This window comes from Lynx canadensis, chromosome F1 (assembly GCF_007474595.2).
Source record: "Lynx canadensis isolate LIC74 chromosome F1, mLynCan4.pri.v2, whole genome shotgun sequence".
Taxonomy (NCBI): domain Eukaryota; kingdom Metazoa; phylum Chordata; class Mammalia; order Carnivora; family Felidae; genus Lynx; species Lynx canadensis.
Genome location: NC_044319.2, coordinates 34,563,676 through 34,581,655, shown reverse-complemented (window position 1 = coordinate 34,581,655; position 17,980 = coordinate 34,563,676). Strand labels below are relative to the sequence as shown.

Below are 17,980 nucleotides of genomic sequence, written 5' to 3'. Positions count from 1 at the left end.
TCAAACATCCTCATGCCCGCGGCTTCTTATGGTAAAGTGCGGGGAACGGGACTCTTCAAGTGAACCACGACGTGGTGAGCATTTATTAACGTGCACAAATGGTCCACATCTAACATCTCATTTGGTCTTCATGATGACCCCAGAAGGAGGGCATCCCTTCCTGCCTTTCCCAGATGAGGAAATTGGGATCAAGGCAGGGACAGTAAATAGTCTGAGTTCATCCCTCAGTAAGTGAAAACGCCAGGAGTTTGAATCCCACTTTCTTGGATTCTAGAACCCAAGTCTGTATACACCATGGCCTTCTCCACCCAACACGGTGCACAGCTTCCAGAAACACTGGGCTCTAGGAGGGATGAACGTGGAGATGGCAGTGCCCGCACACTCCCAAGTTGTTGAGTGCCACCGGGGGGGGGGGGGGGGTTCTGATGAGAGAGCTTGGATGTGGCTGTTTTCTTCTAAGCTCCAGATGCAAAGCCAACCTCTGGGAACTAAGCCCGGATCCTCAGCAGGGAGAATGTCTATCTCTCAGCAGTGAGGAAATTTGGCCTGGGTATTGAGAAGTAGAACAGAAATCTCCCTGGTTCCATTTCTTTCTCCCAGCCAAAGTGGTATCGATTTCCATGACAGCCTGTGGGTGGGGGCCTCTGGTGGCCCTGGTCCCCTCTCTGCACCCACGGGCGACTGTCAGGCTGACGGAGAAGCTGGGGCAGCCCTAGCTACTTGAAGTGTAGTGAGACGTGGCTCACGGTAAGGGAGAGGGGTCTCGGGGGGAGAAGGCTTCATGCCCTACGGTGGTCTGAACCACTGGAAGGACAGTGGTCTGTCTGGTCAAGCACGGGCACTCTGAGATTGGACAGCCTCGCTTTGGATCCTGGCTCTAACTTTCTGATTCAGCCTATTTTTTTTTTCTTTCCTTTTTCCGTTTTACCGAGGTATAACTGACAAAGAGAAATCGTAAGATATTTAAAGTTATGATACCATACCGTAATGATTGGAAACACATATACATAGTGAAAGGGATCCTCCCACCTAGCTAATTAGCATACCCATCACCCTACACATACATAGAGAGAGAGCAATTACAAATATGTATTTAGGTTTTACTCTCTTAGCAAATTGCAATTATACAAAGCATTGCTCTCAACTACAGACACCGTGGTTTCCACTAGGTTCCTCAGACTTTGATCACCTTAGAGCTGAAAGTCTGCACCCTTTTACCAACCTCTTTATTTCCTCCCCGCCCCCGGCAACCCCTTCCCTACCCTCTGCGTGAATTCGACTTTTTTTTTTTTTTTTTTTTTTTTTTTTAAGATTTCACTTATTTGTCTTAACAGTCTGGAATGCTTCGTGACTTTTCCCATCATCCTGCTCAGGGGCCTTGCTACTCTGCACATATGTCCGATTTCAGTATATGTGCTGCCAAGGCGAGCACTTTGGTCCATTTCTTAGCCTCTTGGGGTCTCAAGTTTCCTTATCTGTAAAATGAGATTCATACTAGTACAAACATCTCAGGGCTGTTACGATTAAGGGAAATAATCCCCCCAAATCGCGTAGTGGATGCCTCCCCACCGCAAGCGCTCACGATATTGGAGTCGCCTTTGTCACTCTTGAGAGCAGGGTGGCATGTTGATATTTGCCGTGTGGCGGGTACGGCTGGCTACCTGGCACACGGGAGGAGCTGCCCATGAGTTTATAGGGCCATAAATAAGGGTGGTCCTCATGGAGTGTCCTTCTCAGGTCAGCCCAGCTCCGCCCTGAGCTTCCTGGCACTGTCCCCCCTACCCACCTCAGGACCAGGGGAGCAGCCTTAGAAACCTTTGTGCAGCGAAGGACCAAGGACAGGGGAACCAGACCCGAACTGGAAACAGAATCTCTATTTCTCTGGAAACTGGCAGGACATTCCTGCTTGCTGCTCTCCTAGGTCAGGTTCTACAGACACTTCAAAGTCTCTGGGAGCCGAAGAGAAAAATGCGATGAGCCGGCAGCTGCCTGGCGGATGCTCTGGTTGTAATAAAACAGGGTTCCCAACAGGACTCCTTTGATGGCTCCAAATGTTGCTTTAGGATCCTCTGAAGAGTTCCGCTGACAGAGGGAGTGTATTATTCATGGCACCGCGGCTGGCTGGCTCTGATCCCTCCAGCCCCGGTCTTTCCCGGGGTCACGAAAAGATCAAAAAACTCTGCCCGGAAGTAGCCGCTCACCTTTCAGGTCCTGCGGGTTGTCGATGATGAAATTGCCATTCCACACGACGGCGAAGTCCACAGCCAGGTTGCTGATGTCCATCCCGTCGTACTGGTACTGCGGGGAGAGGGGCAGAGGGCACATGGCTTGTGAGGTTCCCTATCACACGGGGTTGCTGGCATCTCGGGGGACCAGGACTACGGCAGGAAAGAAACCAGGGATTCTGGCTCCCTCTGGGCTGAGGAAGGAGCAAAGGGAGAATCAGGGGAACCCCTTCTGCCGCTCGAATTATCCCTATGGCGCCCTCCCCGACTCCCAGTCACTAATGCCAACAGGATCCAGCCCAAACCCCTTAGTTTGGTGTTTGGTGCCCCCTGTAATCCAAATCCAAGCTTACTTCTCTTCCACCGCCCTCCTGCAGAAATCTTTGATGCCTGTCTCCAAACACACCTGCCCCGGCACCTCTCTGGCTCTTTTCAGTTCACATCTTGTGAAGAATGCCTCTCTCTCCCTACAGCCTCCACCCTTCAACTTGCCTGTATTCTTCCGGTCCAGCCCACACTCGCCTTCCCCAGGTGCTTGCTCTGACATCCCTGCCGGCCCTTCCCCACCCTCTCTGTCCCCTGGCATTGCCAGTCCCTGTCTCTGTCTTCCCAAGAGCTTGTCTGCCTCTTCACATACAAGTCCGGTCTCTGCAGCAAGTTCACGTACTGCTCTGCGAACCCCACCAGAGTCCTGAGGACAGCATGCGCACAACAGACAGGGGTGCAGCGGTGGAGGGGGGCTGGGCACCGCAGGGTCTCCTGGCTGCACTTGAGCTTTATTTCGGCCAACAGCCCACCAGGGAAGGTGCTCAGAGCTTCTGGTCACAGATCTGATCAGCCCGACCATTAAAGGCTCAAGCTGTAGCCAGGAGTCCGCTCTGTCTCCCATGCTGGTCCCACAGGGGACTTGTAAGCCCTTCACACGCTTCAGAAATCGGCCCTCTGGTGGCCCAGCCCCTGCCTCTCGGTGAAAAAGACCTCTGGGAGTCCCCTTCAGAGACCTGCCCAGCCCTGGCCACTCGGGGCATGTCATGTTACTGTCCGCCCTCTTGACCCCGGCCCTTCCTGCCACCTTCCTCCCTTTGTCCTGTTGCATTTTTTTTTTCTCATCCCACCTTCCCCTTGCACTTGGCGGCCTTCCACCGATTACAAATTCTATCAAGCGCCTGTGACCTGGGAATCTGACAGCCGCCTGATAAGAAGCCCAGATTCTCTTTATCTCTCCCAGGCGAATTAGCTTCCCTCAACACCTTTGTCACATCGCCCCCCCCCATCTCCAGCTGACCCCCCATAGTCAGAGACAGGAGTTGGCAGATAAAAAGATCTTCTCTGGGCTAGTATTATAATTAAACACCTCGTGCTATCTGTCTGGCATGCAGGATTGGTTTAACCCTTGCTGCTCTGAAGTTCACCGCTCTCTCCTCCCCTCCCCCCCCTCCCCTCGCGCCATTCTATTTCTGCTGAGCTCCTGGCCCAGCTTCCTCTGGCTTATTCCTAAGTGGGGAAGGGGGTTTGCAGTGGAGTCCACCGGCTTTGGCTGAAAGTTCACCGAAGGCCCAGAGGTCTCCTTAAACTCAGAAAGGACACAAAGCTCTCAACTTCCGCCATTAGGGCCCGCACAGAACCCCGCCTCCTCTGCCACCATGACACTGCCCTGCTCTGGTTGAGGGGCGCTAGATGGTTGCACACTCCTCTGTTCCTGGGGCCAGTCTGTGGACCCGGAAGGTTTCTGGGAAAGGCGGGTAGGGTCAGGCCTCGGCATGGGTGTGAGAGAAAGGCCTGCTCCAGGCGGGGCCCGAGCACGAGTCCTCTTACCGAACTGTTCTGGCACTGGACGCTGGAGCTGTTGAAGCGCAGGGCGGGGACCCGGTGGACCGCCCCCTGGATGTTGAGGACACATTCATAGCCTCGCTGGCCCGACTGTGGCTGGGGCAGGTTTCGAGCCTTAAGTGTGATTGGCTTTACCTCCCCGACTGGTATCAGGATTTCCTCCGTGGGCACCAGCTGGGGACAGTCCTGGGGAGCAAGCAGAGAGGTCCCGTCTGTCCTGGCTGACACCTTTCTACTCACCTGAGCCGGGGCAGGGGACGGGACCCGGATGCCCAACCAGACCCTCTCGTGGCCGGGTGGGCTGCCCGCGAGACGGCTGTACCTCATCTCAAGGGTATGAGGAGTCAGCAGGGAAAATAAAATCTATCTCTTAGCTCCTGGGGCTTTGATATTGTCATTCCGCAGCCCACAAGTTGTCCCGGATCTGGTGTGCATGTTACAATTTAGGAATTAATTTCCAAGCGCCGGTGTGGCAGGCTGTGGATTTTATCTCCTGCCACAGAGGATAAAAGAGGCCCCTGTGTGTCCCTGTCCCCAACCTGGAACCCCCGCCTCCCGGTTTCATCCTTTCCCGGGCTCCTGTCCCTCATGCATTGTCCGGCCCGAGGCATTCTGTTATCGGCAGCCTCAGCTTCTCGGCTCCGACTGAGTCGGCCTTTCCAGGAGGGGGACCAGCCCTCCCGGCAATGCTCTAAACACTTGCTCTGGCTTTTTATCTCATTTCATTACCAGGCCCTGCGTGAAAGCCATGTTGCTTCAGAAAACAAAACCGAAAAAAGAAAGTCTTGGTGGGGAGGGGCTGTGGGAAGGACCACGAGAGACCACACAAGTGGGAAAGCGGGATCGATTTTCCTGAGCTTTACGGCTAGGTGTTGCTTCTCGCCTGAAGGTCACACTGTCACCTTCCCGCAGTTCGGACCCCTTGCCCACTCTCTCCCTCTTGAGGAAGACAGAGCCCAGCAGTCTCTGGCAGGGAGGACGGTGAGGGCCCAGTAACCTCCACATGCAATCACTTCCTGTCTCCAGGGACCAACCAGGGAAATTCTTGAAGAAGCACCTGGTTCCCCACTCCCTTCCCCTCTACGGTGCTTCTCAGAGGGAGCGTTTGGGAACACGTGGGGGTTGATGGAGCTCTCCTGCCAAGGGTGCCATTGGCATTTAGTGCCCTGCTCAGAACTGCCTGCAAGGTGTGGGACAGAAAAAGTGTCCCCGTCCCGTTGCTAGAGGCTATTCCTAGTAGGAAGCCTTTCTTTACACAGGCAGCGTTGAGCAATGGACAGTTCAGCTATGGGATTGGGAGGCCTGCTAGACCACAGATGGGGCTGAGGCAGTTGCTGCTCTTCTCAGGGCCTCAGGTACAAGCCCTCTCCACCTGGCCTCTGCCTCCTTCTTACCCTGTAAGAAGGTCCTCGTGCATCCTGCTCCAGTCACATGGGACTTCAGATGAGTTTTGAGAGACAGTGTCCCTGACTCATGGGCCTCTGGTCCTTTGAAGATGCTTTTCTCTCCATTAGAACCACTCACTACCACCTCCTGGCCCTCTTTGTCCTCCCGGACCTTGCCTCAGCCTCTCTGTAGCTGAATGCCTCTTAATTAGCCTTCAAGTTCAGCTCCGCGGCTCCTTTTCTGGAAAGCTGTCCCTGACCCTTTCCCTGCCCTGGCCTTCTGGGTGGGTTACGAGTAGTCTCCCATGATCGAGTTTTGCCCTCAGAATTGCAACATCTTGTTAACTTGTATTCCTCCCTGGTGTGTGAGCCCTGAGGGGATCAGACTACATTTTACTCGCCTCAGATGATAAGATCTCAAACGTTTCTTTCTACCTCCAGCTTCCTAGATTCTTCAGAGATGAGGGGAAAGCCTTGCCTTCTGAACACCAAGAGACCTGAGAAGGAGTTTGATTCCTAAAGCTTGGGTTAGACATGGCCGCCGTTTCTGGAGTCACATGATTACTAAGTGGACACGTCCAAATCTAGTAAGGAGTCCTCAGAATTTATGAAAAGCTGGGGCAATTTTCCACAGACACTTCTCTGGGAGGACCCGGATGAACTTCTGGGGTCACTGGTGCCCTCCCTCACCTGTAGGCTAACTGCACGTGGGGACGCCAAGCGGGCGAGATTGCTACAAGAGACAGGATCATAAGGCAAGCCCAGAGCAGATGGGTCCCTGTCGAGAAGCCAGTCAGTCAAGCTGCCAACTCATAAACTTGCTCTTTACTGCACTTTCACTTTCATGCCCTGAGGGCATTCTTGACAGAGTCTTTCATATATTTATAGCCAAGAAAAAAAAAATGAACACCACTCTAGGGAAATCCAGGCATCCCCTGGAAAAGGAGATACTTCTTGGTGGTGGCTAACAAATCCCTGTCACGTCTAATAAATTAGAATTTTAATTTAGACTAGAAAAAAGGCTGAGGCATAATGAGGTGTGTGTGTGTGTGTGTGTGTGTGTGTGTGTATCTGTGACAGAGAATGAGCTCAGAGAACAAATTCAAATTTCACCAGCAAGGTCTTAAAGATGTGTTTTTGGAAGTAGAATGTCTTGGGTTAGTAAACAAGATTGTAGAATTCTTTTAACTTTGACAAATATGCACATATATAATATACGTATTTATAGACACGTTTATTGTATTGTATACATATTTACATATAATATACACACACATGGGTGGGCACCTCCTCATCTTTTTTGTCTGGGCTAAGTCTGGTCCAACCTGGAGGTTGGAGAATCTTTTTTATTTTTGTGTTAACATTTTTTTAATGTTTATTTTTGAGAGAGAGAGAAAGTGTGCATGCGTGTACGGGTGGGGGAGGGGCAGAGAGAGAAGGGGACACAGAATCCAACTCAGCTCCAGGCTCTGAGCCATCAGCACAGAGCCCGACTCGGGGCTGGAACTCACCAGCTGTGACATCACGACCTGAGCCAAAGTCAGGCGCTTAACTGACTGAGCCACCCAGGCGCCCCTGGAGTTGGAGAATCTTAAGAAGACACTTTATGAGTACTCTTGGGAGTTTTTTGTTTGTTTGTTTCTTTTTTAAAGGGATTCTAAAATTTACAGAAGATACCCATGGTCTGCTGTTTCAGACCTTCTGGGAGTAAATTTAAAGACAATGATTAGGGGCTTCCCAAATGCCTCTACAGGTTCCAAAACTGCCTCATAGAAAACAGATGTCTTATCTTTTGTTTGTTTTTGGCTATTTCCCTGAGGCCAGACAGAGTGGGATTCTTTCTCTTATTCTCTAGGGCAAAGGAAAAAAAAGGGGTTGGGACCAGGTTATACTCTTTTCTTCTTGGAAAAACAAGGGTAGATGCAGAACCCTTGGGTTATGAATGGTTCTGGTGAATGTATTAACGAGGAAGTAGCAATGGCAGAAGGGAAGGCTGATGGCGGGTGTGGGAAAGCCAGCAGCCCAGAAAACTGCCATGTTGTGGGAACTTCAACGGCTCGGGGCCTTGGGGAAGGCGATGGGTTTCATCAGACACAATGAGGCCACTTCTATCCTGATTGCTTCTGTGAGCATGTGCGTGCACGCACACACGTGTGCGCGCGCACACACACACACACACACACACACACTTCCTGTCCTAAGAAGAGAGCACGTCATCACATTATTCCTTTTCTGCAGGGTGTTACTACTGCTGTCAGTGTTGTTAAAATGCCCATTGCTACTGCTGGTCCCCACTGTCGTCAGGTCATCTTACTCCTCTGTCTCTCAGCCAACGGGCAACAGGATCACCTCCTTGGCAGCAATTTGAGTTTCTGTCAGGATGAATAGATGTCCTCTTTCGGAACATCCCAGGGGTGGGGGTAGGCGGGGGAGGAGGAGCCATGGCTACGTAGGACCCTGGCGTGGGAGCCCCGTGAGCCTTGCCGCCGCATCGCCCCCTCTGTTTAGCTGTGCTTCTCCGGCTTGGGGCGCGGGGGACCCTCCGGCCCTCGGAAACGACTTCTCCCATGTGGAAATGGCATTATCTTCACCCACTGGACTTCAAAGAGAGAGAGCAGCCAGTATCCCGGGAAGCTAATCGGATTTATTTGGTTCTATCTTTCCCCGGGGACAGGGCGTAAAGAAGATATTTATGTATCTACATCTCACTAGGCCTGGTTTAGCCATGGAGAGAGATGAGCTTTTAAAGCTGAAAGCCATACATACTCCCGCGCATACCTGCTTGCTAACACCATGTTACAGCTTGATCCAGCCCAGGGAGGCAGAGATTTGGGGGGCCCCATCAGAGATCGACTGTGCTCTGAGCAGTGGGAACGTCTGGCTCATAACCTTAAAAGAGCTCAAGAGACTGAATTTCAGTGCGACTGAAATTCAGCTTCCTCATCGATAAAATGGGGCCAGTCATACCCAACAACCCTCAACTGCATGGAAGAGACCGTATGTTGTAGGGGCGCCTGGGTGGCTCAGTTGGTTAAATGTCCGACTTCGGCTCAGGTCATGATCTCACCATTCGTGAGTTCGAGCCCCGCGTCGGGCTCTGTGCTGACAGCTCAGAGCCTGGAGCCTGCTTCAGATTCTGTGTCTCCCTCTCTCTCTGCCCTCCCCCGCTCATGCTTTCTCTCTCTCTCTCAAAAATAAACATTAAAAAATTTTTAAAAATTAAAGAAAAAAGAAAGTATGTTGTAAACAGCAATAAACTGGATTAACACCATTAATACTACTGCTTATTTCTTGTGTGTGTGTGTGTGTGCATGTTGTGTATGTAAATGCAGTATCAGAGGACTTCAACTTATCCAGGGTCAACTTGGGGACATACATTCTGAGTCATGGCGTCTGCATTTATCTGATGACCTTAAGACAATTGTTTAATTTATCTAAACCTCAGTTTATTAATCTGTAATAGAATCCATTTCATAGAGTAGTTTAAATGAGAATATGTGTGTGTGTGTGTGTGTGTGTGTGTGTGTATATATATATATATACACATTTTTTTTTTAATTAGGTACTTTATTGTCAAGCCTAAGTGTGGACTTGGTCCCTCAGACCTCTGGAAACAGCAGGCAGATTGACCTCAACGTGCTGGCTGGCTGTGTATCTGGAAGTGGGACTACTGACCCATCCTCCATGGGTAGTTTCTCCATCTGTGAAGGTGGATTTGCACCAGCTGCACACCCTGAACCCTCATGACCAAATAGCACAAAGCCAAATCGGGATCCTGCCGGCAAGCGCGGCCATGGAGACAAGGAAGCTAACCGGCTCTGGTTTTCTGCAGAAAGCATGCTGTACTCAGCTCTTTTGGATGCCTGAGTTTTTTGTAGCCTTGGGCAAAAAACCCTAAATTTTTAGCATCTTGGTTACGACATATGTCAAATATGAATTATGTGACACCACAGGTCTGTTTGAAGAATCAATTGAGATGCTGTATGTCAGTGACTCTCAATCTTTAGACTCATTGGGGAGGGGGCCCAAGAAATTGAATTTCTAACAAGCACTCAGGTGCGGCTGCTGCTGCTGGCCCCCTGCGCTGACATAGACGCTTTGAGACCTCTTGTCACATGTGAGAGAGTTACAAACGTGTGTACATTAATGTTGCTCTCTAGATCAATGGAGCTAATTGGTTAGATATTGTTTCTAGGAAGTACACAGACAAAATTTTGATTTTTGGATTCACCGTTAGGGGGCTCTTACTGGAAGTATAAAAGAGATATTCTAGGGCTCTCAAAGAGGCAGTTCATGGATTTCCAGTCCCCAGAACAATCTAACGACTTCCGATTGGACTCTTAATACAGCAAGGAACACCGCCCCGCACCCCCCCAAGCTGGATACGTGCATCTTAGCTGTCCTCTGCATTTTCAGGAGTGGAATTCTCCAGAAGCAGAGCTTTGGACAGAAAAGAGTAGGGCCTGGGAGCTAGTTGTTGGGAAGGGATGTGTGAATGGCTGTGGCCAAGAGCCTCAGCAGTATTCAAGGCAGCTGAGGAAGTGGCCCTCACAAGCTTGCTGGGAATGCACACCGCTCGTCACACTGCTCGTCTTTCCTGAGTGAAGTTAGGAGCCGGCTGCAGACTAGGCTTCCATCACCGGGCCTCCAGACGGCCGATCCCAGGGCCCACGTCAGGGGCTGGTGCACATCAGCAGTAAGAGAATGGCAGCCCAGTCCCATCCCACTAAGCAGAGGTGGGAGGTGAGGAAGGGACAAAGGGCACCTCTTCCCCGGAAGCCACAGACATTCGGGAAAGTGAAACTGAAAGGTGGTGGGAAGTCTTTGGGTTCGCCCCCAGGGTTCTTTGAATATTAACTCACTCCTGAGTTACCTAGTGGCAACCTCTTCTCTCAGGTCCAGCTTTCTGGAACATCGGAGTCTCTCCCCCGTGGCTGAGAGGGAACCGTGTGTTCCAGTGACTTCTAAAGGGCATGAGGGAGGCCGGCATGTTTCCAATTAGCCTTCTGGCTTCCACACCCCGGCAGAGTTTATTTGTCTTGGTCCTTAAGCCATTCCCCCTGCCCTTATTCCAGCTGCAGGGCGCTTTCAGGCTTGGCTTTGGGTTTCTCTCAGCCCGAGGGGGAGCCCCTGGGAGACAATGAAGCAGCTGCTCTCTCTTGTTTAGACCTGCACTTCTCTCTCTCTCTCTCTCTCTTTCTCTGTGTTTTGTGGTCTGCCTCGCCTTTTTTTTATTAAGGAACTCAGAAGCGTAGAAGCGGCCCATATGAAGGTCAGTTTCCGAGACCCTTTATCACCATCTCCGCACTGCCAGGCCTCTGCCTCTGAGCAGCCCCATCTGTGGTTTCTGCCGTTCCTGGTCTGCCCCGCCTCCCTTCGCCATTCTTCGGCTGACTCCCAAGCTGGGGGACCACCCTCCACTCCATACCCTCGGCCCTTGGGCCGCTTCCTCTGAATGAGAAGATTGGCCCGAAAGCAGTTCCATACTCTTGCAGAATCCCAGGGCTGGGATTAATTTCCAGTGTCCACTAAGACCAGATTAGTGCTTTCGGGTCAGATACATCAAAGCACACCAACTGGCTGCGGGGAGATCTTTTTCTGAAAGGTTTTCAGGGCACTAGATAACTGGTTCCAGCACGCTAGGGGCACCAGCGGATGGCCTGTCTTCAATACCACCTGTGGACACCCTCTATGTTTCTCTCTTTCAAGACCGGCAAATTCCATTTTTCCGGCTGAATAGAACACATATTATTTCAGACACTGAGCGGAATTCACGGCCATGGGTGTGCGTGTTTGAGAAACGGGTCAAGGCCTACTATTATTTAATTTGTTTAGCTTTTTGAGGTATAATTGACAAATAACATGGTAAGACATGTAAACGTATATGTCATGACGATCTGATATGTGTACATTAAGGCTGACTTTCTTATGTTTATTCAGAGAAGCAACTAGCACTGCGGTCAAGACTCGGAGACACGTAAGACTCTATTTCTTGACACCTTGGACACGTAGATCCAAGGAACCCTTCCTATCAATGGCATTTGGGCAAAGCGGTCATTCCTTCTTTCCTTCACCCATGCATTCTGCAAACATTCCCTGAAGAAGACAGTGAGGATTTAAAGATTAGATACAGCCCTTGCCTTCAAGGAGCTTCTAGTCTAGTGCAAGAGGGCCATGTGTATAGAAAGAGTATAGTAGAGTATGAAAGTGCTACACTGTCCCTTATTGACATTTGCAGGTTTTCTAAATGGTGGAAGAAGAGGGGAATTGCACATGTATACACACACATGCGATTTGCATGAATACTAGGTCTTTATAGTCATTCAAACCCAACCAGCTGTTAACGTCCAAGTCAACGTCAGTGAATAACTGGATGTGATATTCATGGAAAGACAGGCAATTTGATATTTCACTGTGTGAATAACAAAGGTAGGTCGGGCTCTAGGGATGGAACACTGCCTGTATGATAAACTGGGACTTTTAGCAAGGCCTGGTTCTTTCCACCAGCTGAATTTCCTTCTCTTTCTATAAGGCCACCCACCCAGTCATACATCAGAGTCAAAGAATCATTGAAACTTAGACTTGGAAGAGAGGTTGGCATGAAAGAATGGTTGAGAGTGAATGTTCTATTGAGCTGGACTATGTCTGCAGCCAAGCAAAGGGCTTAGACTCAAAGAATAAATGCCATTCACTGCACTCTTCTGGACAATGGAGTCTGGTTGGTTGGATATGTCCCCTTAGCTTTCAGTCTCAACCCTCAGTTCCCCTCAAGCCTTTGAATGTAAAGAATCTTAAGAGTCTAGAAGATACAGCCTATTTCTCGGCCTCTGGGGTATTTTCTGCCACTTTTTTTTTTTTTTTGAGTTTTATAATAACGTGGTTTTGTAACATGTAGAATCTCCAGAAAGAAGACCAAGATGGGTCAGGGCAAGGAGATGGCCAAGCCATTGGACTGCCCATCTGAAAAGGGAGGGCCACTCAGCTTTACTGGGAACATCATATGCCAAAGTGAGCCTTGCTTACCTCTGAAATGTTGATCCGGCCCTCCTGGAAGGAGCAGGTGGTGGGGTCATGAGTGCAGAGGTTCCGGTACTTGCACCAATGACAGCGGAAGGCGCTGTTGACACAAGACAGGCACCTGCAAGGATGGAGAAAGTAAGGGGCAAAGAGAAGGGATCAGACAGGGAAGGTAAGGGTTCCAGGTAGCCCATGGGTCATGATGGAAGGCTGTTCTCCTAGTCTGTCTCTCAGGAGGGTTGATTTGTGGGGCCATCCTCCAGCACTGAGAACCGTGCATTCTCCCTTGAAGACATTCATAGGAGCAGAAAATTGGAAGGAAAAAAGGAATCCAAAGTGGAAATAACGTAACTTATGAAGCAATGATGTGCTAGAACTGGCCTGCATTAGCTCATGACAGCTGGTTATTTACATTTTCAGGAATTTTGCAAGTGGGTTGGCATCATGTTAGTAGCTTGAAACCAGCCATGGGCAGAGTATTTACACCGTAGACATCGGAAAATGCTACATACTGGGTCCCCCCCGCCCCCCGATTGCTAGCAGTGAAACATTTATCAGCCCACCACCACTTACAAGAGAACAGCTTATAATACAGAAAAGCACCGGGATAGAAACTGGGCAGATAGGATTCCAGTGTTGCCACTGCCACTGGGGTCACCTTGAGTAAGTCACTTCACTTTATGCACTGGAATTTCTTCATCCATCTGTCATAAAACTTTCCTGTCTGCTCCACAGGGCTGTTTAGCATCAAACAAGATAATGTGTAGGAAATGGTTTTGAAAGGTACAATGTTAAATGTGAGTGTTATTTTCAAATGCATAAATTACCTGTGCTTTTAAGCTCTTAAGTCACTTTCGAGTGTTAACAACTAGTTCAGTCACCTGTGTTTCTGGGCTTTGGGGGAGTTGCCGATATTAACTGGTAATTTTGTACCACTCTCCAAGTAGCCAGGCATAGGCGTGTGGCCATATGTGTGTGGCTCATCAATTTCTTGCCAGGGTGAGGGCTTCTTTCGTCTGGTTTCACCTGAGGCTGTGTGTAGTATGCTGGCTGTGTGTGACCCGCCCATTACAAAGGAGTCGGGTTTTGTAGGGGGAGGGGTTGGTCTTCCTGCTCCTTGTCAGCTCCCCTGGTCTAGCCTTCCACAACTAGACCAACCTGGAAGGGACACCGCTGGGTCTGCAATCTGGCGCCACCTGGTGGGTGCTCTCTTTAGATTTGGGCCGATGGGTGTCCGTCCAGGGGATGACTGGCTAATATGCCACCCTATTGTGGGTGCATTAGCCCAATGACACCTCATCTTCTCCGTGCCGATCAGTTTCATCCCCTTCTGGAAATGCCCAAAGTTATTCTGTTTCTGAGCTTAGGCCAGATTGGCCGGTTCCTGCTAACGTGCTATGCTTCAGCAAGTAAATAATGAAAATGGACAGAGTATGATGAGAAGGGTTGCAGGCTCGTCTACTTGTGATTTTGTGATCCTTGCTGTAGCCCTTATCCCCTGGGGGCCTTAGTTTACCATATTAAAAGCAGAGGGTTGAACTTGATTCTGTGACTTTTTGCTACTAATGCCTGGAGCAGAGAAGGGTAAGACACATAGTGTTTGGGGTAAAATGGAATCTTTCCTGTCCAGGAGATCTGCTTTTTTCTTTTTCTTTCTTTTCTTTTCTTTTTTTTTTTTTTTTTTTTGCTTAAACTTGCTGCCTATGACTGCATTTCTGTTGCCATAGCAATGCAAAGTGGTGACATCACAGCAAACAGCCATGGAAATGAGGGTGCTTCTCACAAACAATGAATTCCATCACCGCTGTGTTGGAGTTTGGGAAGGCGGTTGGGAGTTTCTTTCTCCAAGATGCTTGCATTTCCCCTCCAAACTGGGTTAGCTGGGATTGGGACGCAGTGGTCAGTGGGCGACTGTTCTTCATCTTCAATACTTACTGCCCTGCACCCCCCACCCCCCCAGGCCATTTTTACCACTTGTCCTGTCGATCTCGGCACAGCTATTGATTGACTTGTCCCAATGGGGCTCAGCTGCGTCTCCTTCCTTAACTACTGCAGGGACCCTAAAACTCCAAGTAGATGATTCTCATCATCAAAATCAAGATCAGAGGAGGGGAGAGACTAAGGAGGACTGACTCATTTGTCTATGTTAATGGCTAATGATCCCTTTTGGGCTTAGCCGCAAATAGGCCCTCTTCCCATGTGGACTGCTGAACTCCTCATGTCCACTGCCAGGACCCCACAGACTTGACACCTTGGAGTTACATAGACCTCAGGTTGTTCCTGTTCTGGGGAATGGAAAAGAGGGTCCATGGAATATTCCCAATTATTGCTCTGCTTGGTATGGAATTGTTGCTTGATCTTTCTCTTTGTGGAATGGCCATGGTCACTGGTCCAGTGGCCTTTACGTGGCCCTATTATAGAGACCTGTTTCCCTCTTTTTAAATTAAGTAGCATACAAGTTCCCAGTTTGTATGGAAGGAGCCTCAGTTTTTCTTCCAGAGAAGATTGTTAGAAGCTAAACATGGGTCTTTCTTCCTGCACAGCTGCAGAATCTCATACCTTGTGGGCACCCACTGCTGGAGATAGCTGGTGAGGTCACCTGGGCTCTATCAAGCCCTTCTGGAGGCTGCTGGTTTGGTCTGGCTACCCTCTCCTCTTTAAAAAGTTGAAGGCTAGGGGTGCCTGAGTGGCTCAGTTGGTTAAGCGTCTGACTTTGGCTCAGGTCATGATCTCACAGTCCATGAGTTCGAGCCCCGCGTCAGGCTTCTGTGCCGACAGCTCAGGGCCTGGAGCCTGCTTCAGATTCTGTGTCCCCCTCCTTCTCTCTGCACCTCCCCCACTCGCGCGCGATCTCTCTCTCAAAAAATAAGTAAACATTAAAACAGTTTAAAAATTTGAAGCCTGGATTTGGACCACAGTGGAGTTAAAGTCTCCTCTCCCCTCCCAGCCTGGGGTCATTACATCACATCCTTCTCTAGGGGTAGCTGTGTGCGTAGCTGCCTCTTAATGAGTCCCCCTCGACTTGGTCGTGGAGGATGTGTCTAAACTCCATTCACTGTCCATCTCCGCACTCAAAGCTACCACCCGCTGGTCTGAAATAGAGAAATTTTCTTACGATCCTTGGGCCATGACCACTGCCTTCACTTCACACTTTGTTCTTACTGTCCTGGCTTGAGAACTGGGGGAAGGGTGGTTGGGGAGCCAGGCAAGGGGGTCTGCATGAGATCAGAGGCCGTGGAGAGTGAATGCCATTCCATTGACTCTCACTGAATGAGGCAGACAGAACTGAGGGCCTGGGGGGAGACTGGGAGGTGAATACAACCCGGTTCGAGCTTGGAGAAACGCCACACCCACAGCCAGGCCCAGAGTAAGACTCCCTCCCGGTAAGTACTTACAGTTGGTGGGCGCTGCAGTTGTAGAACTTGAACTCAGTGCTGACAAACATCTTCCCTGTCTCCTTGGATCTCAGCTGCAGCTCTAGCCCAAACCAGTCTGGGGGCGGGGGGGGAGAAAGGAGAGGGTAGCAATCTGGGGGCCCAGTGGAGAATCTGGGTATAATCCATTAAGCCACTGAAGGGCTCTCTTGGGGCACGACGCTGCCTGAGTTGTCTTTGGTCCCAAGAGAGTCCCTTTGGTCCTGCTGAGACACCTATCACGGAGGCCCAGACTGCCCCACACCCCCTCTTAGGGAAAACAGAACGAATCCGATCCCACAGAACCCCTTGCTTTTGCTGAGGCAAAAGTTCAGTTACTGAAAGCCTTTCAGAAATATTAGGCCAGAGCCCCTCAAGCCCCCAGTGCCATGGGGAGAACCCCGCTGAAAATCACTGGCTGCAGCCCTCGGAGGGAAGTCTGGGAACACTCTCGGCACACTGTGCAGACTTAGCCCAAATGGGAGCAGGGGATTTCCTTCTTCCGGAATTTCACTTCGGGGCATGACAAGCAGCTTTCAAACTCAAACGAGTTATATCATAAGCCCGTATTAACGTCTGCAATATGAAGATGTGGTCAGGCAACTTTTGCGCTGGTACTCACCACCCCCCATCCCCTGTGCCCTGTACTCTTGGCCGTTCTGGTAAGGGCAGTCCCTGGCATGTGACTCTCATGGCACACGCTTCTTACCTTGATCCAGAGGGATGACAGGGACATCCTTGGGCCCCGGTGAGATGCAGATGACCTGGCTCCCAGACACCTGTCCGTCCACCTCTGTCAGGTTCCCAAAGGCACAGGAGATGCCCGCAGACAGGTCTGGAGCATCACTCACAACCAGGCTGAGCTGTGGGAGGAGCAAAGAGGCCGAGGATCAAGGAGATGATGCCGCAGGAAGAGACCCAGGGGCTCAGGAGACCTGGCCCTGCCGTGGCCGGGTGCTCACTAATCTCCCCAGACCTCATCTGTTAAGGCAAGACACTGGTCCAGGTGATCTTCCGGCTTTGACACGGAACAGTTACAGCAGCCCTGACAGCAGTCAATGGTCTTTATTAACATCATTATTAGTTTATTTTTCAATCTTGCCCCGCATCAGAAAGGACTGAGTGAGGGGCACTGGAGGGAAAGTTACCGCAGCCCATCTCGGACCCTCATCATTCTGACATGAAACCGTGAAACTGGAAAGCAGGTCATGAGCTGAGCCCTTTACAAACAAGTCTTAATGCTGGCTTACCAATCTGGAGGTTTACCACGTTGGGGGAAGACAGCCTAGCTGTTATTCAGGGGCTGCTTATCAGGTCGGTGGGTGTCCTAGGAGCTTCTGCTTCTCTGTACCCCCCTACCCTGGGTGCTCTGCTCACGGACAGCACCCCTCGAGTAGGGCAGTGGCTCCACAGGGAGCTGTGGGGGTCAGAGAAAGCAAGGGACTCGGACACCAGCCTCTCGGAGGATGTCTGCTGCTGTCTATGCGTTCCAATGATCCAGGCCAGCACCTCCCAGTCTTTGCAAGTTTGAGCGCCCTGCTCGGAAGGGTAACAATTCCTCAGACTGCCAGAAATGAGTTTGTTCTCAACGACCACAATAGAACATCTAAGCGGTATTTGAAACAACAGGTGAAGGATCTGAAGACCGGCTTCCTCTAGCAACAGGGAGTGACCACAAGGGTTCATGGTGACAATACCCCCACCACCCCCGCGGTGGCCTCCAAGTTGGGAGCCACTGGGTAGGTCTCCCTTTGTCTTCCTACCAACACCTGGCTGCATTTATTTGCAGTGGTTTCTTAGCACAATGAGTGTCACCTAGCCTCTCCAGGCATTTGTTTGCTGCTGAATCTCTGCCCCAGTTTCGTTTCCATGGGGCCAGAGACTTAGGTACAAACTCCCCTATTTGTTCCCTCAGCTCCATGGGAGCCAAAACCTCCTGGTGGGGATGAATGAACAGAAATCTTGGAAGGTTCATTAACTAATTAACATCCGTAAACGCTCATAAAACCTTCAGAAGGAAATGATCGTGCAGGGCCTGAGGACATGAAATATTTTGGGTTGTACCTCGACAGGTGGTTAAGGGCTATTTTATTCTCTTTAATATTCTCTT

The 17,980-nt window shown here is 50.4% G+C and overlaps 1 protein-coding gene across 1 annotated transcript in view; it reads right to left on the bottom strand.

Moving 5' to 3' along the window:
- Positions 1–17,980, bottom strand: part of PLXNA2 (plexin A2) — a 212,875-nt gene that overhangs the window by 56,287 nt on the left and 138,608 nt on the right. Inside the window, exons 7-11 of the mRNA XM_030302600.1 lie at positions 16,580–16,733; positions 15,853–15,949; positions 12,464–12,578; positions 4,041–4,241; positions 2,202–2,298 (exon numbers count right to left, since the gene is read on the bottom strand). Coding sequence (XP_030158460.1) covers positions 2,202–2,298; positions 4,041–4,241; positions 12,464–12,578; positions 15,853–15,949; positions 16,580–16,733 — 664 coding nt within the window. The remainder of the gene's footprint in view (positions 1–2,201; positions 2,299–4,040; positions 4,242–12,463; positions 12,579–15,852; positions 15,950–16,579; positions 16,734–17,980) is intronic.